The sequence below is a fragment of the Anomalospiza imberbis genome, chromosome 15, assembly GCF_031753505.1.
Source record: "Anomalospiza imberbis isolate Cuckoo-Finch-1a 21T00152 chromosome 15, ASM3175350v1, whole genome shotgun sequence".
NCBI lineage: Eukaryota > Metazoa > Chordata > Aves > Passeriformes > Viduidae > Anomalospiza > Anomalospiza imberbis.
Window position 1 is genome coordinate 11,351,998 of NC_089695.1, and position 21,403 is coordinate 11,373,400.

General features: G+C 41.9%; 1 protein-coding gene across 2 annotated transcripts in view; it reads left to right on the forward strand.

Annotated features, from left to right (window-relative positions):
• The first annotated feature begins 1,165 nt into the window (after positions 1 to 1,165).
• CNOT6 (CCR4-NOT transcription complex subunit 6) overlaps positions 1,166 to 21,403 on the forward strand; it is a 29,555-nt gene continuing 9,317 nt past the window's right edge. Inside the window, exons 1-3 of one of the 2 annotated variants that reach the window (XM_068205861.1) lie at positions 1,166 to 1,327; positions 15,695 to 15,808; positions 18,278 to 18,464. In XM_068205861.1, the coding sequence (XP_068061962.1) occupies positions 15,697 to 15,808; positions 18,278 to 18,464 (299 nt within the window). In that variant the 5' untranslated portion in view covers positions 1,166 to 1,327; positions 15,695 to 15,696. The remainder of the gene's footprint in view (positions 1,328 to 15,694; positions 15,809 to 18,277; positions 18,465 to 21,403) is intronic. The other variant, XM_068205860.1, reaches the window with a different exon arrangement.

Consider the following 21,403-nt stretch of genomic DNA (forward strand, 5'->3'; position numbering starts at 1 on the left):
GTGTCATGCTTTCCAAAGCACTGGCCTCCACAGATGGGGGTGGTGTTCCTCAGAAGCTGGACCTGGTACCATCCTCTTTCACATTGAGTTTAAAGAGAATGTTTTGCTACACAACAGTGTGAGTGCCATTTATTTCCAGCTACATATCCAGTTATACCTAAATGGAGGCCTCAATTCCTATTCAGCTTTCCCAGATCATAAACAGGGTTCTGGGACACTTCTGGGTATCTGGGACAGTGTCTTTGTCTTCACTATTCCTTTGGATGAAGTGATGTGTACCAAGTGCTCATTTGCTGCAGCATCATCAATGCTTCAGCATTTTAACTCTCTGAAAAACTGACAAAATCCTTAATTTGGAAGTCATTATTTAGGCGTTTTGCTAGTATTACACCATGGATGGCACTTCCCCACCATGATTTCACTTGGCATCCCTCATCATAAAGACTTGTTGTGCAGGGACAGTAATAATAACACTTAATGAGAACGGACTTTATTTTTCTAAATATCTTGGTTTGCATCCAATAATCAGTTCATGAGAAAATTACATGAGCCGCAACCTGAGTTTCAAAAAGGTGCTGCTGGCGATTCTGGGGGACATTTCACAGTAAACATTGTTCCTGAGTGTGTCACAGTGAAGGATCCGAGGTAATGGTTTCCCATTAAAGACACAAACATCGAAACGTGTTGTCTTTCCTAAAAAGCGTTTGGCCTATCACCCGCACCCTGTCTGAGCTCATCCACTTCAAGGCTGAGTTCCCTACTTGGGCTTTTGCAGGAGAATTTAAAAGTTCTTTTCCAAACAACTGATTATTCCCATTCGCCTTCCTTGGGTTCTTGCTAGGAACCCCTTCCCTGCCATACAGCACTTGCACGGATTTCGAGCCTTACCCCGCAGCCCACTCATTACTTTCACCCACTTTTCCCCCCGCCGCGTTCCTGCGGCCGTACCCCGAAACACGCTCCAAACTCCTCCCTCCGCATCCCCCCGCGGCCCCCCGGGCCTGCCGCCCCCTCCCCGGCCTCCCTCCGCGGAGCGTGCGCGCAGTGCGGGCGGCCTGGGCAGGTGGGGCGGAGAGCGGAGCGGAGAGGAGGAGGAGGAGGAGGAGGAGGAGGAGAGGAAGGAGGAGGAGGAGGAGGCGGAGGAGGGGGGCCGGCCCGCCCGCAGCCGCCGCCGCCGCCAGCGCCGCCATGATGCTTGTTTGCTTTCAATGAGTGTGAGGAGGAGGCGGGGGGGAGCCGCTCTCCCGTCCGGCCCGCGGCAGGAAACAAAGAGCCAGGCAGGCGGCGGAGCGAGGGCGGCGGGGGGACGGGGATGCTGCAGCCACAGGTAGGGGCGGCCCCGGCGCCCGGCCCGGAGCGGGGGGCTCTGCCCGGGGGGGGGGCAGCGCTGCGGGAGGAGTGCGCTGAGGGGGGGGACCGGCGGTAGCACGGCGAGGGGGGACCCCCGGGCTCGGCGGGGAGAAGCCCCCGCGCCGCGTCGTTTGGGGGTGTCAGGGGGGGCCGAGGCCCCTCTGGGCGTGGGGGGGTCCGGGGGGGGTGTGCTGGGCCTGGGCAGTCGCTGCTGCGAGGACGCCCGGAGGAGGCTCCGCGGCCGGGGAGGCGGCGAGGAACGGCGGCTTTCGAGGCGGGGGCGGCGGGGAGGGGGCTCCGCAGCCCCGGGCCGAGCCCCGCGAGCGCCCACCGCCGAGCGGGAGGCAGGGAAGGAGGCTGGGAGGGAGCCGGGCCGGGCGGCGCCGCGCAGGAGCCCGGCTCTGTTTGCATCGGAGAGGCAATTAAGAGGAATTAGTATAATGGCACCTGGAAGCCTGAAGTTGGTTTTTTTTTGTTGTTGTTGTTGTTGTTATTATTGGTGTTGGTAGGTTTTGTTGGTTTTGTTGCTTTTTTTTTTTTTCCCCCCACCGTGCAATTGAGTTTAAAATAATTAAACAAAAGGCCGAGGGAAATGACATCAATCGGGGGAACTGCCCGTCCACCCTCCACGCACGGCGCCCCGCGCCGCTGCCTCCCCGGAGGCCGAGCCGCCTGGCTGGCCGCGCGGCGAGGGGCGGCAGCGCTGCCTGTCAGCGGAGCGCTTCGCCTGCTCCGGAAGGAGCCGCGGCAGCCGCCCGCCCTCCCGTCCCTCCCCGCCCCGCCGGCAGCGGGAGCCGCGGCCGCGCTGGCGCCGGGGCCGGAGCGCCGCTCGCTCGTTCCGGCGGAGGGAGCGGCGGGGCGGGCGGGGGCCCTGAGTGGCAGCGGCGGCGGCCAATGCGGGGCCGCGGGGGCTGTGAGTGACAGCGGCGGCGGCCAATGGGGAGGCGCGGGGGGCGGGCGCGCGAGGCCGCGGGACGGGCGCATGCAGGGATAAACAGAGGGAATTGGGGCGGGCGGCGGCGCCCGGGCCGGGAGCGGCCCGGCCCCGGCCGTTGTTCCGTAACCGGGCGGGGTCCGAGCGGGGTCACTGCCTCTATTAAGGCATGGGGAATGAGCGCCTGGGCTGCCTGCGGAACCGCATCGTGCGGGGGAGCGGGCGGTGGGCAGCTCCCGCAACCCCCGGCCCGTCTTGGGGCTCACAGGACAGCCTTTCCTCCTCCAGAATTTTATGGAGAGCGATAAGCCTGGGATCAGACAAGGCTTTAGAAAAGGAGATATCTAATGCACTTGTCTGTGTCTTGGTATCTATGGTGAACACGTATTTTCTAAGCATTTTCTCCACAAACATTAAAAATTCATATGAAGCCTACTAGGTTGTAGTCCTAGGTTGGACTCGATGATCTTAGAGGTCTTCTCCATCCTGATTCTGTACTGCTTTGCTTTGTGTCATGTAAGAACTATATTCAAAACAAATGCAGTAAGCTAAAGATTTTGTTGAGGTTTTTTTTTTCTGTTTTGTTTTGGGTTTTTTTGTTTGTTTGTTTTTTAATACAGCCATCTGTATTTCCACAAACGCATAGAAAATTCTATCACTGAAAATAAGACTTCATGGATGGGTATTTCCTTTGTAACTAGAGTTGCAGATTGCCTGTTTTTTCATTTGCTTTCTGGGGCTTATTTTCATAATCTAGATTTCGGCACAGTGTGTAACTAATTCAAAATCCAAGGGATTAAGAAATACCTGTGGTATTTGTCTGGCTTAAATACAAAGATGTGCAAGTGTTGACTGGTAATTGTATTGTATCTCGCATTTCTTTTCATTCTAGAGCAGGTCTCGTAATTGGGAATTTATCAACATTTCCACTGGGGTAATTTTACAGGATTATCCGCCCTCTGTTCTTCCTGCTGGTTCATCTGGACTCTGTGGAGTTTGCTGCTAGCAATGAAGCCTTCTGTGGGGGTTTATTCATGCTATTACTGAAATGGAGCCCTTCGCATTTGGATTAACTCTTTGTTCACTTTTCACCTGAATTGCTTGGATCAGCCCATGTTTAAAAAGGATCCTACCATGCATCTCTTTTCTATTTGCATTCTGAAGTTGAACTCCGAATACAGTCTCATGTTCAGGCTGTTTAGTGTGCTTGAATTTTAGAGGAAGAATTGAAATATAAAGATAGATGAAACTGTAATACTGCAGGGGCAGGAAAATGCATTTGACATTTTATACATGAAGACTTGAAAACATGTTATGAAGGGTCACAAATTGAATGAGCATGGTACCTTTTCAAGATAGGGCTGTACTAGATATTAGGAAGACATTCTTTTAACCAAGTGCAATGTTTGTGGTGGAAACCGCTGTCTTCAAAATGGTTCCAAGACTGAGCAAATTAAAAATTCTTTCCCAACATATGAACAAAAGAATCCATATTTGAAAATGTGGCTGTATAAACAAAAATGGTTGTGTTACTCTGTTACCAAAAAACTTAAATATTAGTGTTCGTAGCACACTGTGCCGTGCTGTTTGGCTCACCACTGTGCCAGGAGTCCATGTGGTGAACCAGAATTCTTCCATCCACTTGTGCAGTCGCTGTTGCAGAGGCCCTGGTTCTGTTTGCTAACAGACTGTTGAATTTTAAATTATTATTATATTTTTTTGTCACGTCCTTTTGGCTGTACACTTGTGTATGTGCAGTCTGAGCATTATATCCCAGTCTCAAACGGCCACATTACGCAAAGATGCTACACAGAAATCTTTAGGAATGAGGATGCCTTTCAGCCTTCAGAATTGAAGGGATGTACAAGAATTGACACTTATTTCTATAGGGGTTTTATTTTCAGGAAATATATGTAGTATTGAAAGATTAAATTTGTGTACATTGGGCTTTAAAAAGCTGCCAGTGATCTTAAAACACCACAAGAATATTCTCCACAGATCCATCCACCAGATTTTAGTTCTCGTTGCATGATGCAGAGGTTGAGCCATGCCCAGTTGCATACGAAGTATCTGGGGATTTCAATCCATATATTGAGGTTTTACACTACTTCCCATGTCAAAACACTGACATTACTGATTCCAGTCTAAATTTAGCCTTCTCCATGGTGTAATTTTGAAAGCTTTATGCATAAATTGCTCAAGCTGAGTCACTGCAGGGTTTCATCTGTTTTGTTCCTTCTGAAGTGTTGGTGCTTCACACTTGGAAGTGTGATTATTGTACAATGGCCTGCAAGATTATTAGCATTGTGTTAAGTGACATAATTTATGTTCTTACATTGAAATTGGGCTGTACAAGTCCACTCAACAAGGGAGTCTTGGCATAAGCTTGGGGACCTGCACTCTCAGTTTCTACATGGAGCAATTTCTGCAGCTGACATCTTTAAGAGTTTACAAATGCTTAGGCAGGTCCCAAAGAAAAAGCTGTTTAAATGCTTAACATGTACTTTTAGCTGCTAATTGTGCTTCCAAGATGGTGCTTGTTTAAAAAAAAAGATTGGCAACAACTCAGTTTTTCCTTTTGTAAGACTGCAACGTGAATCCTTTCGTTAATGCCTTGGAGGTCTTTTTTCTAGTGTATGAATCAAGGAGGGACTAGGAGCAGTAAATATATACAGTTGTTTATTTTAGAACTAAAATACTTGCTGTTAGGATTCCAATTTATGCTACAATGGAGATCTGCAGGAAGAGATTGATTTGACTTTAGATTTTTTTAGACTGGGAATGCTGTTAGTTGTTCTATGGAGGCTGCCAACTCAACACTGTGATCACAGCCTGGATATTTGGATGGCTCTCTTGTGCATCTTAGTTCATGTTCCTGGTATGCAGCCTTTATTCTGCAAGTGAAGGGGCTCCCTACCTGAAGACCTTCCTAAAGTTTTTGTTCCATTTCATAATGCCAGTATCTCCAAAGCATCCTTTGAGCTTCCCCCTTTCCTTAGCAAGGCAGCAGTTTCAGTTGGAAGACTGGGGTTTTCCAGAACATGCTGAAGCAATTTGAGTGATGGATCCTGTCATGAAGGTGCAGCATCTTGGTTAGGAGACCAAGATGCAGCCGTGGTTAGGAGACCAGGAATATACAATAATGTCATATCCTGCGTGTTACAAATGATATTCAGCTTTAATGCTTGAGCTATTTTGGAGTGTATTGATGGGTGAGATGTGGATCCTGCACATTAATCTGACTTAAATGCCTCTCCACAAAAGTGTCTCCCTGCATAAATCAGTTTGCAAAGTCAGGGATCAGAAAAAAACTTGCTTCAGAGACAGAACTTTCATGGGATTTTTGCAGCAAAGGCCACGTTTACCCAACACCTACAAGGACAGAAGGCTTGAAACTAAACTAAAATGCCACCAGGGTTGGCCATGCACCATCTGATGTGCATCACCTGTCAGAGCAAGGAAATGGCATCATAATGGCAAAATATAAAAAGTATTGGGGAATTTTATGCCACACTTACCATTAATACTTCTAAATAGTGTTTTAAAGAAGTTTTAACAGTTACTCACCCAACAGAGGAGCTCTGTCTGACAAAGCAAAGGTCCTGTGGGTTTAGAGGAATTTCAGTGCAGCATTAATCACAATTCATCTACAGAGTACTTTCAGGAATGAGAGCTTTTAGGAACAAGTAATAAGGGTGAAGAATAATTAAAACTAGTAAGGAATCCTGTTTTGATGAGGAGCATGATGAAAGATCCACCTCTGGAGATTTGCAATAGCCAGTCATGGCACAGGGAGCAGTGGACTAGATCATCTCATGGTTTATTCTGATTTAGTAGGTCAGGACTTCTCTTTAGTGGCAGAATTTGGAAAGCTGCTGCTTTGGTTGCTCATCATTCATGTCAGTACAGCTGTTTCCAGAGTAATGCCCAAAACCAGCCAGTGATGTGGCTGAGCAGTGATACTTCATTATTAAAAACTACCCAACCCCCACAAACTCTAAACCCCATTTTCTTAGCCGAGTGTCATTCTTGGTTTTCAGTATTGTCTTGCAAACAGCTGCATCAACAAAACTGAGAGAGGTGATGCAGTGGAACATAGGGACAGGAAAGAAGTCTTGAGTTGGCTTTGCTGCACAAAAGCATGGTTGTGGAAAAACATTTTTAGGCTTGTTGGTTGAATTTGAAGTAAAGCCAATCTGTGAATAATTTTCTTGCTGTCAGGATGTGGCTAGGTGGGTAGAGCATCCACTGTGCAATGACTTCTGTAACATCCTGACCTTCAGTTAGTTTAGCAACACTAATGCTAACAAGCATTTAGGTATCTTGAAATTGTGTTCTAGGAAGGCAGAGATTTTTGGTTTTAGATACTGACATCTCTTGTCAATTCTAGTTCAGTTCTATAGCAGGAATGCTGAGAATGAGCTCATGTCCAAACTTCATTTAAAGTAGTTGAGTTCTCTCTTACTCCTCAACTCTGTTATAAGACTAAGAAATAGTGTTTTGTGTGGTGACTTTTGGTTTTCCCCCATGGAGCAGCAGAAACATGGTAAGCATTCTGCAGACACATAAAGGAAAATGTGGTAAGGAGCGTGTTGATGCATGTGCCAGTATTTGGAATAGCTTACTGAGTTGGACCAAGATGAGAAATTTTGCACTAGGTCCCCTAAAAAAGAATCAGTGTTGCATGTATTGTGAAGAATCATAACTAAATTGTCAAATATGATTGGATACAGCCAGTGGAGTGGGAGTTGGTATTGTATTAATGTTTTGGAGTGTAAGACTATTCTCAGCTTTCTAGAGACATTTGTAGGTGAAGCTTTTAAGCCTTGGTCTTTCTGCCTACATTTATAAAACCTGAAGCTAAATGTTTTACAACATAGCTCTTTCTTTTTAAAGCTGGTCTTTTAGGTTCCATCTGACTTGTACAGTATACAATTCTGTAATGCAATGCAATTTATTTAAATTCCTAAAGTAATTAGTGAACCTGACATCTCTTTAATATATTGGCGTTTCAGAATACACTAACAGAATGTGCAAAAAGCTGAATGCTTTGGAGTACTCATTAACTAGCCAATGTGGTTCCAGGGGTACCAGTTAAGGTCAGGCTTTGCTTTGCAATTTGGTTTTGTGTTAGTGTTTGTTTTGTATACAGCACCCTTTTGCTATAGTCATAATTAGATACAATTTCTGATAATTAAGAACTATTCTAATCATCTGGACCGTGTTTGCAACACTGAGAACATTTGGACATCGTATTTCTAATGATTATATGTTGTGCAGGGTAAGGGGTGGGAATTTGAGAGTTTTTTATCATGGGTGTGATAGAACAGGTCTGTCTAGAAGATGGAGGAATCAAGGACCTCTGTCCTCAATTGTGCCTTTTTTACTCTGACCATTTTGGACTTCTCTTCTGAACCTAAAACAGTTTTTATAGCAGCTGAACATGGAAGTGGCAATTACTTCTTTGCATTAGTGAAATGATGGTAAACAAGTTTTTTCACACTGTGCAAGGTTTAGAGGATTACACGTACACCATTAAAACACGGGGCTGCACATTGCTTATCTGTGGGAAATTGTAATAGGCAGGGGTTGGGTAGGAAAAGTAGAAGTTGGGAAAATGACAACCTCCCTATGCCTGCCACTGCCAGCTGGAGCCAGCCAGTTTGCATTTCCATAAACAAGTAGTTATGAAGGACAAAGAAACCTTAATTAAATTTGAAATACCTGCAGGTCAAAATTTAATATGCTCTTCTTAAAAATATGAAATGACTGAGTTTTGAACTTAACAAAATTTAAAGCCTGTTCTAGTCAGTGCTCTCTAGTCTAATGGAGTCTTCCTGATTTGAAGACAGCAAGTAAATCCTTTGACATTTATGGCCCAGTTTATCTGAACCAGGATGCTTTGCTTGAGTTTCAGAAGGGTTATGGTTCATTTTAGTCAGCTTTGGCTAGATTAAGGGCTTTGCTGAACTTTAACAGCTTTATAGATTTTTAAAAGAATATTAAAGCATTTTGTCAGCTTCTGAGTTTTCTCTGGTAGAACTTATATATGCAAATTCAAATAACTCATCTGATTAATAATATTCCAGATACACTTATATGAATTAATGGATATTGACTTATCAGTATCTTGTATTTATTTTTACACATGTTCACATGCATGTTCACATCCACAGCATTATCTTAAGTCTGAAAAAGAAGGGTAACTTGTGGGTTTGTATTGGCAGTCATGTAAAATTACAGTTTTAGAAGTCCTCAGAATAGGATGGAGAAGCCATTAAATCTTAATATGCTAACAGCCACTAAAATGTGATCTTAGGGAGTGAAAAAGTACTTGGAATGAATCAATTGACTTTGTGTTGACTCAACAGCTTTTTTTATAATTTTAATTTAGATTATTCCAACATTAAGCTATAAATTGGGTTAAAGGGATCTTGACACCTTCCCACATATTACAGTTGAGTCTTTTGGGGGTGGGCAGGGGGGGAGTTTTTCAGGAGTTGTCCTTGTGCTGCTGCAGTTCTGCCTGTGCCCACAGCTAGTACATGTCATCCCTCCCCACACTAGGCAAAAGGAAATTTTTAACTTACAGCATGTGTTCTGAAAAATTCAGGTGTTGGCCTTTAGCTGATTTCCCAATCGGATTTTTCCTAGCCTTATTTTTTCAATACCAAATACTGTAAAAAAAATTACTTGAACAGCTTTTTTTTCAAATAAAATGCCAAGAGTGTTTGTTCTAGTCCACAAATAATAGGTATTTACACAACAGACTTGATATTTGCCTTGAAGTAGCATACTAGTAGGGAAAAAATAAATATGTGGTTTCTTGCAACACTGGTGTTTTCTTTGTATATATTTCAATAGAGGGATATGGTTCATGCCTACAAAGTTATATGTAAGGTTTTATTTCAACAGATATGCAAGTCCTTAAATTTCTGTTTATTTAGCCTCAGAATATTTGTGATTTTAGTTCTAATGTACTGTAGCATGATTTCTCAATTCTGAGGCAGATTTAATTATTTCTTTTTTTTTTTTTTTTTTTCTTTTGGGAGATGGCTCTCACCTGCTTTCCTGAACTGTAGTTTATCTGCTTGTGTATTGTAGCAAAATATATTTTGCAGATATGTTGCAATACATTGTAGTAAAATACATTTTGTATAAAAAATGTGTTAAATTTGTGTAACATAAATATATATATTGTATACTGTATTGTAACACAGTATGCAATACATAGCAAGTTATGTTTCTTAGCAGAATGCAAGTATTTTTCCATATTATGGTGTATACTTGATAGTAGTTGGGAAATACAAAACTGTAGGCATACATTAAGATTTATTTTTTTAAAAAAACAAAGTTTCTATTTAGTATGTTTTGAATAAGACATTTATAAAAATAAGATAACGTGAAATTTGAAAGGCTTTGTAGGAACAGTATCAGGATACAGAAAAAACATCCAATTCTCTAGTTTTATGTCTTAGGTGGGTGGGGTGATGTCAAATAATTTAAAATAAGAATTTAGCTGAGACACATTAAATGTACTTCACGGGGCACTTGAGGTTTAGCTGGGATGCATTGGGTATTTGTTTGCTCATCATGGTATCTTGCCCATGAATATTTTTCCATCAGTTTTTGGTATTGACATCACTCTCGAATTTGTTGCCCAGGCATGGAACAGGCTGAGGATAAATTCAGTCATTGACTCAACTCATCAAGTCAAGTGTGTAAATTCTGCAGGGACTGACCTTTATCATAAACCCTGTTCAAGCTGCTGTGGCTTTTCTGTGAGGACGTGCCAGATGTTGCACCTTGTCATCCTGGCCAGGGACAGTGTTGCTTATTTGCTTGTACTTCAAGCAGAAATGTAATTAAGTCCCCATAGAAATTCATGACTTGCTGAGTAAAGCACCACCAGTGACAGGACAGAGAAAGCAGCAAGCTTGATTCATGTTGGAAAAGCCCTTTTTAAACAAGGGATAGTGAGTTTTTGAGTAGGAAAGGGCAAATCTGCAGTTTTACAGTAGGACTGAAATACAGCACTATGAAATTATCTTAAAGATTTTTTTTCCAAAGTGCAGTTGTTATCTTTTAGAGGTACTTCTGTTCCCTTTGAAGAGGGTCACTGTTTGGAGTTGAAAGCAGATATTCCTGTTAATTCTAGTAAAGCTCAACAGTAGAAATTAACCCTTTCAATACAGCTTAACACATCTGATCAGCCTATACATTGCTAGACCTGCTACAGCCTTAAGTTATCTGAAATGCAATGTACTTTGCCTTCAGTTAGGATTTCAGACTTTGTTCAGTGTTACTGTTTAACTGGGTGAGGGTAGCTGGAAGCAAGAGTTTGCTTCCTGCTGTGGAAGAAGAGATTTTGTGTCTGTGTGGCCAGAAGTGCCATTATGGTGATGTCCCGATTTCAACAGCTGCAAATGCACACATGCATTCCTGCTACACAGCAATAATAACACAGGAATCTAGTCTGCCTCGAGTATATATATTTTTTCTCTTCCCCCCAGTTTAATTCTCTTCACCAGCTCCTTTGTTATCAGAGAAAAGTCTGTGCTGATGCAAGAGTGAAGTGGAAATACAGGGTCCTGGGGAGGAGGAACTGCAGCAGGACCAGCATAGTTCTGCTTCATGCAAGTGGTAGAGGGTGTGGAAGATCCTAAATTAACTTTGAATTCAAAACAGACCAGTCAATTTAAGAAACATTTATATTTGTGGGGAAGGTCGTTGGAACCCATTTTTAAGTGAAACTTTGGATTGCATGGAAAAGAGCTTCAGGGTTACAGGCACAAGGTTACAAAAGAATGGTCTGGGGTGAGCTTCCAGTTGAGGGTTTGGAGAAAGAAAGGAGAAAAAAAGTCTCTCATATGTGCTATTGTTTTCTTATGAAATCTTTGGGCAACTTAATAGATTGCTTTCTATCCTGCTACTTTTCAGCAGCTGAGAAGTAATTTATTTGGCAAGTAATACTGCACTGCATCAACAAATGGAAAATATTGTCCAATTGTCTTGTTACTTCTTACTTTGTTAGATCTAGATTTGCATTGTTTATTCACTGTTTTTAATTAAAGTAGCAAAAAGTTTGAGTAATTCTGCACTTGATCAGGTGTGGTGCTACTTTGTTTACTTTCCCCTCCTGGCTATCTCCTGATCTGCTTTAGTGTGTCAGTGACAAGTAAAATCAAGTGAAGAGGAACCCAAAAGAAGTCACTGAAATGTGTTAGGAAGTTTCAGAAGCAGAGCTGTAATGCTTCAGCATTGTGATTGAATTGAAGTATTTCTAAAGGTACTCCCAGGTTTCCAAATGGGTTGTATAGGTAGTTCATAGTAAGTATGGAAATAGTTATTTCGGAATAGTTGTTTGGATCAGTTGAAATTATGTCTGAATGCTGTGTTGCTCTTACTTGTTCATAGTTTTCTACACAGTTTTAGAATTCAAGTTTCCCTAATTTTAAGATGATATTTTAGGGGCAAACTTGATATCTACATCCATAGTAATAGTATAAAAGATTGTATTTGGCCTACAGGAGTTGACCGCTACGTTTAGTTTTGAAATCAAGTTAATTTGTCATGGTATTGTAGAAAGCATTTCAGGAAATGAAGAATTGCTGTAGAATTGGGGTGCTTAAAAAGCCTCAAAACCTTAATCTCAAAGTATCTGCTCACCTACTTATTTTGTGTAAATCTTCCTCCTTGCTGTCTTCCAATTTCATGAAAATGGCAGAAGAGTAGAACAAAGTTGAAAAAAGTCGTCATCTTTCCTGCCCTGTCCCTCAGAGAAGACTCATTTCTCCATTTTGAAGGCATTATTTATTGGTAGTTTCCACAGTCACCTGGAGCATTAACTACCTCGTAGTCCAGCTTCCACTTTGCACATGTCCATAGCCAAGGACACTTAACCATTCCGAATGTCTTGTCAGGCAATGAGCTGAGCTCTCTTTGTTCTTCTACAGCGAGCAGTGTATCTAAACCAGCTTGGCCTCCAGGAAGTCCTTTTCTAGGCCACCAGCTCCTGCTGACGAGGTGCCCTCCATGGCCCTGGTGCTGTGGCTGGGGGGCACCTCAGGAGCTCATGGTGCTGGTGGTGGCACTGACATTGTCCAGGGCAGTCCCAGCGCCCAGCCTGGCTGTGCATGGCCTGGCTGCAGTCGTGGCTGTCGTCTGGAGAGACAGGCAGCACTCGGGGCAGCTGCAGCTCGACCTGGGAGCATTTGGCTTTGTCTCCAGCGGTCTGTTCTGAGGGAAGCCTGAGCCAGAGCTCCACAGCCACCTGCTGCAGTAGCCAGCTTTGTCAGCTCTCTTCCAGCAGGTTGCCCTCCCTTGACATAACAATCTTCAGGTTTTTCCTTCTCTTTTTGGTCCCTGTCACCCTTCCCTGAAGGGGCTGTTGGTCTCTGCTGCCCCTCACCCTGTCCCAATGCCAGCGTCTCAGCACCCCCTACAAACAAGGGCTAAAGGCAGTGTCTGCACTGGAGGCTTGAGCTCTAATTCCCTGTGTCAGACCTGTGCACTGTTGATCTCATTGGCCTTGCTTGGCTCCGTTTCTTTGGGGTAAGGGGTGTTAATTCTGTGTAGGGACTGAGTGACCCATGGTGGGAGTGGGCAGCCACACTCAGTACAGCTCTCAAGCTCTTCTGTTTTTACAGCTATTAAAATGACAATTCTAATAACCTGGTACGAGACAGTAAACAATTTCATTTGCATTCAAACATACTTAAGTGTCCTTTTCATTAAATTTATGTAGTCTGGATCATGTTCCAGGAATCCATGTCATATCTTTGCTAGAAAGATTTTCTCCTTTACAATCTGATTTACTGCATGCAGTAAGAACCTGACATTACTGGTGTTTCACCATCTGTATTGGTGTAAGTGAAAATTACAGGTGGTATAAGCGCTTTTGAAAATTACCATAATGATTGTTAAGAGCTGCTGTTATCAATGGTTCTGAGGATGTTCAACACTATATTATGGGTCTTGCTAAAAATTACTTTAGTCTGACAAAACTCTATAGCTTAATCTGATGTTTACCTCAGCTTTTATGCTTTACGGTAGCTCAGCAGGTGCTAAATTTGGATTTGGGGAGGTGGAGAAAGGAGACAGTAAAAGAGACTGATTTTCTTGAGCTACTCCATGCTGTGAAGTTTTGAAATGCAATTGAAGGTGTTGTGCTTGTATTTTATGCTGTACTGTGAGATACAACCCAAATTTAGCCTTCCTGTCAGTTCCTGAGAAATTTTGAGTTCTGGGTGATAGATGAAGATGTGGTAATGCCTGGTGTGACAGTATCCTGGATGTGGCTGCTGGCAGTGATGCTCTGGGGCAGCAGCAGCTCCTTCAGCCAGGAGGCTCTCAAGCATTTGCTGCTTTTTTGGCACCTGGTAATCCTAAACAGCAGGATCTCCTCCTCTGAGAAATGCAGCAGTGAGAGAGGGGAAACCATCAAGAGCAGGAGCTTTATTGAGAGGTAGGGGTGGTGCCATGGAGTGACTGGGAGTGCAGGATCGCCAAGATCCAGTGTTAAACCCTCAAATTCTTAAATCACTAATTGTTTTAGTGTACATTAACAAAACCCACTGGAAAAGTATGTCATCCTCTTCTAGCAGTGATACACTGCTGGTACCAGCAAAGCTGTTAATTAGTGCATGTGATTGAGTGTGCTCTGGGGAGCATTCGTGTTTCTGTACTGAATGAGATTTCTGTCTTTGCTATACCTGCTTCTCAAAAAATTGGAACATATTTATTAATTCAGGGAGCAGCAGGAAGAGAAAGCAGTAAATGTCTGACAAAGGGAAATGTTTCCTGACAAGCTGGAGCATTCCTACTTGGGCTTTGTGAATTATATATAATTATACATAGAAATTTCAGAAGAGATGCTCTATACATTACTCTGATACATATTTTTGCATCAGTTGCATAGTTACTGCAGGAAGAAGTTAGGCTTTTACCTTTCTGGAGATTATAATCCACTCTCCTCTCATTTAATTAGTGAAGTTTGATGAAAAAAGTGTTACACTTGCTGATTCCCACACCCTGGGTACTCAAATGCCTTCACTCTGGAAGGAGCCTCACCCAGCTGCTATTTATAATCTGATCCTTTTACCCACAATTCACTTCTTAAAGGGGAATTTCTTTTCACTGCAGAAATCTGGTTTTGACCAGTAGTGGGAGTGGGAAAGGGCAGGAGGAGTGTGACTTAGTAAAAGAGCTGTTATATTTAAAGTAAGCATGTGATACCTAAAAGCTTTATTTTAATTAAGATGCATAATTATCAGAAAGTTTTTGGTGGATTTCTGTTGTTTTGTTTAACATGCGGACTAAACATTTTTCAGTAAAATCAGTAACCAGGTTATGAGTCTGGTTGATAGTCTTATTTACTAGGAGTTATTCTTTGATTATTTTATATAATGACAACATTGTCCCGGGAAATGAAAAATGAGAAAGCCTTAAAAGACTTGGTAGGAAGATGTCCTTAGAAATTTGACCAGTACAGCTGCTTGCTTATTGAGTGGGTTTGAGTAGTACTATAATATTGCTGTAATCTATTTTGCTGAATAATTGCATAATATTGCTTGTAATGTGTTTTTAAGTGTGATTTGAGCCAGCATTGTTTAATTTCTCTATTTCATATAAATAGATTTATAGCTTGTGGTTTGTTGGAGAGGAATGTTTGCTTCTCTGTCATGGAGCATGATTGAATATGATAAAAAGAACCTAGAAAAATTAGTCTTATAAAGTTACCAGGAATGATGTGAAAAAGAATGAAGCTAAATTTCAGTATTAAATACCTGGCTGAAGAAAGTGATAGAAATATCTACCTTGGGTGCAATATTTTCGGATTGCAGAGAGTAGCGTGAAGGTTGGATTAAAACCTATCACTTTGGAGATTTAAGGAACTGAGGATCTTTTTGAAACCTTAATTCTGTTCTTGATGCTGATTTGTGCAAAAAGTTGAGAATTGCAGTAAACCTGGAACTGATAGGTAATCAGAGTTATTAGTGAATGTGTTCTCCAGGAGTATGAGATCCCAGTGGTGGTGGTCATCCCTTTTTGAAGTTCCATTGTTGAAGAAACAAGAGCTTGCAGTGGGATGTGTTGGTTTTGAGGGACATACAACATAGCCACGGAAGGTGGTGGGACACAGTTTTTAAACTGCTTTGCAGATTCTGGTAATTTTTTGGAGGGGGCTAGGCTGTTATCTGCCATTCTAGGAGCATTAGGAATCTGTTTTTCAATTTTACAGCAGTGTTTCCTGTTCAGCGACATTTGTAAATGGGCACATTATCTGTAGCTTTGGGAAGTATTTGATACAAAAGCCTAGTATGAAATTTCACTGAAATGGGAATTTCTTTCTAAAGAATTCTCAGTATGTAATATCTCAGTTAATCACTTGCCTTTTTGTTTCAACAGGAATGCCCAAGGAAAAGTACGATCCACCTGATCCACGGAGGATGTACACAATTATGTCCTCAGAGGAAGCAGCCAATGGAAAGAAATCACACTGGGCAGAGTTGGAAATAAGTGGTAAGGAACTGAGGCATGGTCCTGAGTTTAGAACTCACTGCAAGTAGTGTGGGCTTGGAAAGTCTGGGGTGGAGTTACCTACCTTGAAGTGCACCAGCAGAGCACAGGGGTAGCAGCTGCCAGCTGGGGGGTGTGTGGAGGGAAGAGCTTGGGCTGGGATAACACAGGGAGCTGTGGGAGGGGTAGGGTAGGGCAAGTGGGAAATCCCCACGTACAGGAAAGTTTCCAAGGTGAGGATATGGATGTGAACTCTGTGTTTTAAAATGATGAAGTGAGTGAGAGCATGAATTTAAGATCTAATTTGTCGAAGAGAAGATGGTGAAGTTGGGGTTGATCTGTAGTGGTATGTTCTTACCGTAGGTAATGTAGCAACGAGGTGTTAGTCCATGAAGCAAAAGCTTTCTGTTTAAAAGCAGTTGTAAATTTTGCTTTGTTCTTAAGATTAAAGACAAACACCAAAGCCTCCACAATCTGTGCAAGCTTTGAGATACTGTTGGACTCTTGAATCTTTTCTGAAAAACAAGATAATGCTCAGAATTCATAAGCATGTATTTTGACTGGTCAACCAGTCTCTTGATTTGTAGAGTAAATCCTTAGTTTGCTACAAAAACTGTTTACAAGGAAATTCAAGCAAATATTTTAAGAATTAAAAAATTATTTTGTGACGTTTTAAACTTAGGCTGTAATTTTGTGTAGATATGGAAGCTCTTTAAGCAACTGCAAAAATTGCCATGTGAGATTTATAAATGACTGTTCAGTAGAGAAATTCATGGAAGAAGGACTAAACAAACAGTTCTTCAAATTGTGAAGAATCTTTCCATCCAGTTCACTGAATCTGTGCCTTGCTTCCAGTACCACATGCCTCCCCATGTGAATAGCATTCTTTACTGAAGGTTACAGATGCAGAAACCCAGTTAAATGCTGCTTCAGGAATCAGCATTATGTATCAGCATTAGGCTTGGAATCCTCTTGGACATCTGCTGCTCTGCATAGGAAGTGCATTAAGTGATGGCTCTTTCCTTTCATGCCTGGTAATCTCACTACAGACTGATTCCCACCAGGGGAGGTGCTGGAGTGGAGAGCCTGGATCAGGGATGTTGATTGGAAATCCTTTCAGCTGCAAGGCTTTCTATGATCACGGTCACCTGTTTGCATTGGGGGTGGGGAAGGGGTGCTAATTCAGTTTTAAAATGCAAAGAACTATCCATTTGTGTTTAAAACCTTTCAAAATAGTTCTTAAGGAGCATTGGAGGACCATCAATCCCTTCAGAACTGTATGCATTTGCCTTGCAAAATAAAATGTGCAGTGTTTTTGTTTCATTAACGTTCACACTGTCCTTTCCTTGCAAAGTCACATAATACAGAAAGCCACAAATGTTTTAACAGATCTCATTTAAATCATGTTTTTTCACTACAGGCATTTTTTATGCTCTTTGTTTTGTTATAGCTCACTGGAAATTATACCAGTATTAAACATTTTGCTGCCAGGGACTGAGTCCCAGATGCACATGTCTCAGTGTAACCTTCCCTGGGCAGTAAAGATGTATTCTTATTTTGGAGAAAATAATTTAAGGAAAGGAATTACAACGTGTGTATATTGGTATAATATTAACCAGACTGTTGTTAAACTTGATGAGTCACAGTGGGCATTTTAAAGTTGTTCCAGCTAACTTTTTGCCTTGGAGAAACTGGTGTTGGTACTCCTGATGCTTTTGGTACAGTGAGATGAATTATGTAAATGAGAAAGCGTTTACCCCTGGAGGAAAAAAATCTTGGAGACAAGAAATATTTTGAGACCTTCTGATCATATCTCACATTCCTTGCATGCAACAGTGTAAAAATCTTGATTCTGTCACACAAATCCATGTTTCCACACTTCAGTTTATACAAAAAATCATACCTTTTTTAAAATATCTGGCAATAGTTGATACAGCTTTTAGTTGAATGCCAGATGGAAATCCATGTTCTCAACTAAGCATCTTAGTCACCCTAAATATAGTGTTTCTATCTGTTCTTGGCTGGATTAATGCCACAGAGTAAAGATTTTTGGTTTGAAAGATGTGCAGAAATAGGGGATGAACCAAAGCACCGTCTTTCATCTCAGACATAAACTATAATTGAAAAAAACCTGTTTCCTACACCTCTGTTAATGATAAATTCATGGTCAGCTAGTTAATATGTTTTGTCTTGTATGGAACTAGATAAAGACAGATGTTTAAGCCTTAAGTATGGATTGGGAAAAACCACCTCAAGCATCCTTGGCAAGATCTTGCATTTTCTCACACGATGACAAAATTTTCATCTATAGAATCAGTGATTAATGGAATTTACACTGAATAAAATAATAAAACCCACAAGCAAAACTCCCCCTGAAATTCCCCTGCCCTGTACGTACTTGAAAAATGTGCTATTATTGCAAAATCTGTGTATTTTAAATGGCCTATTTTCTCTTGTACCTTTCTTCCACAGGGAAAGTGAGAAGCTTAAGTTCATCGTTGTGGACACTGACCCATTTGACAGCTTTGCATCTCAGTGACAATTCCTTATCCCGTATTCCTTCAGACATTGCCAAGCTTCACAATCTGGTGTATCTGGACTTGTCCTCTAATAAAATCCGCAGTTTACCAGCAGAGCTCGGAAACATGGTGTCACTCAGGTGTGTAAATCCTAACGGGAGTTAAAATTGTTCTTTTATTATCTTTGTAGCAACAGTTCAAATTTCAGCATTAGTAAGTTCCCCTTTCCTCCCTTCTTATCTGCCTCCCTGAATACTTGCTGTGGGTTGTGCAGCTCTAGCAGTACTGGCTTTTCTGTGATTTCCTGTTCTGATGTATGACAGCACAGAATGAGCCTCAGAAATGTTTGGTTTGATGACAATCACCCATTTTATATTTTTCCAAGTCAGGTTTCCTCTCGGGCATCTCTTTCCAGATTCTTTTACAAATCTTTTATGTGGTGTTTGTCTCAAAGAGTAAGTGAAGCACCAAAAAAAATTGCTTTTAACTCATAGTAAGGTAGAAAAAAGATCAGATTAAACATTTATAATCATGTTAACTACAATGTCTTCATCTTTATTCATATTTAGTAATTATACTTAACAATAATTCTTGTTCTGTTTATTGTATAACAATTGCATAACATCTAGTATCATCTAGTATGTCTAGTATCATCTCCTCCCCACCTTTGCTGTGATGTAACTGCATTCCTGTGCAAACTGGGGAGGAGAAAAAAATGTTCTAATCACAGCTTTTCAAGTTTTTTTTTTCCTTAGCCTGGAAGTGAAATATGAAAAATGATGTCTATTTAGATTATACTTAAGGCTGCAGCATTTTACTTTGTAAAAACACTGTTACATAAATATATAAATTATTTATGTAAAAGTAAATATTTACGGGCAATGGTCTTTTGCCCGTGACCCAAAGGAAGAGACTTATCATGGGTTTATTAGGCAGTTGCCAGTAATTGCCTTCATTGCTATTAATTTTGAAGGTACTTCTGAACAGCTTTCTCAAATCCAGAAAATACAGAGTCTGAAAGTAACAAGAATGTTATTAGAAGTAAAGGCAATGATAGAGCAATGGACTGCCAGCAGAGCTTTCATGAAATTGGAAGCAAAGCAAGTTTGCACATAGAAATATCTTTTACTGCATTTTGCTCCCCTTTAGAGAAGTCCGCTCTGTTGGAGAGGATTAAACTAGCTGATTAAATTGGTGCTAAAAGCTCAAATTCCAGAGCAGTTCAAGCCTCAACCTTGGAGGCTGAGCAAAGGGACCTTGCTTTTTGAAGTATAATTGGCAGCTCTGTTTTGTAGCATGTTGTATAGTTGCTTTCAACTGGAGAGGAGTCTGTTCTAAGCTCTAGTTCTTTGCGTTACTATTTCAATTAAAAGCAGTTATTAGTAACAGGTTTCTTCCCTTGTTTATCCAACTCCTTGGATATTGTGAGCTAGCAACCCTAAATTTACTGGAATAGGCTCAAGTTCATCTATGTACTTCATTTGCCTTCTTTCAGTCTTTTTAAAACATTTTTGTAAATGTAACACTTGTGACATGGAGATAGCTTAGCAGTGCAAAGTCATCAGTAATGTCAAGTCATTATGTCTTCTTCCCAACACTTCTTCTGATTTATTCTGGCTGATTCTATGAAGCTTCAGCTCTTGAATGTTTTAAGTTTCTTCTGAGCAGAGAAGGGTAAATCTTGTAAATATGAAATGTGCAGCTAAGGTCTAGGATCACATAAGCTTTCTATTTATGACCAAAACTCAGCAGTTGAGCCCAGATCTCTAGATTTGAAAAGCTGTGCATGAATCCACTGTGCTCCTCAGTAGTTGCAGCAGTTCCATGTATTTTTTTCACTGTAGTGTAAGTGAAGAAAAGCCCATAAACACATCCTATGTGAGAGCACATTGCAGGTCCCAGCTGGGCCAGGGTTTTGTGTTCCAGGCTGGTGTTGCTGCAGACTTTTCCCCTGGATTCGGGGAAGTTGTTCAAACTAACGGTAATTCAACCTGGGCATTGCTGATATCCCAAGCCACAGAAATCATTTGTGCTCTCAACACGGAGAACTGATAACAGCTCTCCCAGCTCCCACATCTGGAGCTCTGGGTTTGGTCTGTACTGTAGAGCTCTCCCAAGACTCCTTTCATCTCCCTTTTTACTGCAAGTAGTTGAAAAAAGAGATGTCAGAGCAGTAGGATTTCTAATCTTTGCAGAAAAAGGAGAGAAAAATAAACAGTGTAACATGTTATCTTGGAAAGCTCAGCTGTAAAACAGATCCTCTTGATGTGCTTGAAAGAACTTGAGTGCACCCCCAGTACGTCTGCAGATGGCACAGAGCTGAGTGGAAAGCTCTGCAGAGGCATCTGGACAGGCTGGATCCATGGGCCAAGGCCAGTGCTGTGAGGCTCAGTCAGGGGAGGTGCTGGGTCCTGCACATGGGTCACAACCCAGCAGTGCTCCACTCTGAGGGAACAGTGTCTGGAAAGCTGCCTGGTGGAAAAGGACCTGGTGGGGGTGGTCAGCAGCAGCTGAACATGAGCCAGGTGTGCCCAGGTGGCTGAGAAAGCTGATAGCACCTGGCCTGGATCAGCAACAGTGTGGCAGCAGGACCAGGGCAGTGACTGTCCCCCTGTGCTGACACTACACCTCAAATCCTGGGGTCAAGTCTAGGCTGCTTATGACAAGAAAGACACTGAAACCCTCAAATGCTGTTCTGTAGAAATCAACATGAGTTAAATTAACTCTTGCCCTCCAGGTTTCCATTTTTCCCCCTTTTTGTTGCCCAGAAATACTTGTCAAGTCTCTAGGAACCAAGTTCTAAACACATTTGAGCAGCAACTTTATATTGATTGATTGATTCACTGCTTAGTAGGAATCCATTTAGGAAAGTGAAAAGTCTATTTTTTCTACCCAATTTGTTGGGATATCAGAATTCAGGACATGAGTTCTGTTATTGTTTGTATATTGGTTTTGTGAGTTTCAAAGCACATATTTTGTCTTACCACTGAATTTATGAAAAGAAAACCACCCAAACCAACAGAAAATTACTGCTGTAAATGACTACTGCATGGTAATGCCATAGCTGTAATCATACTGC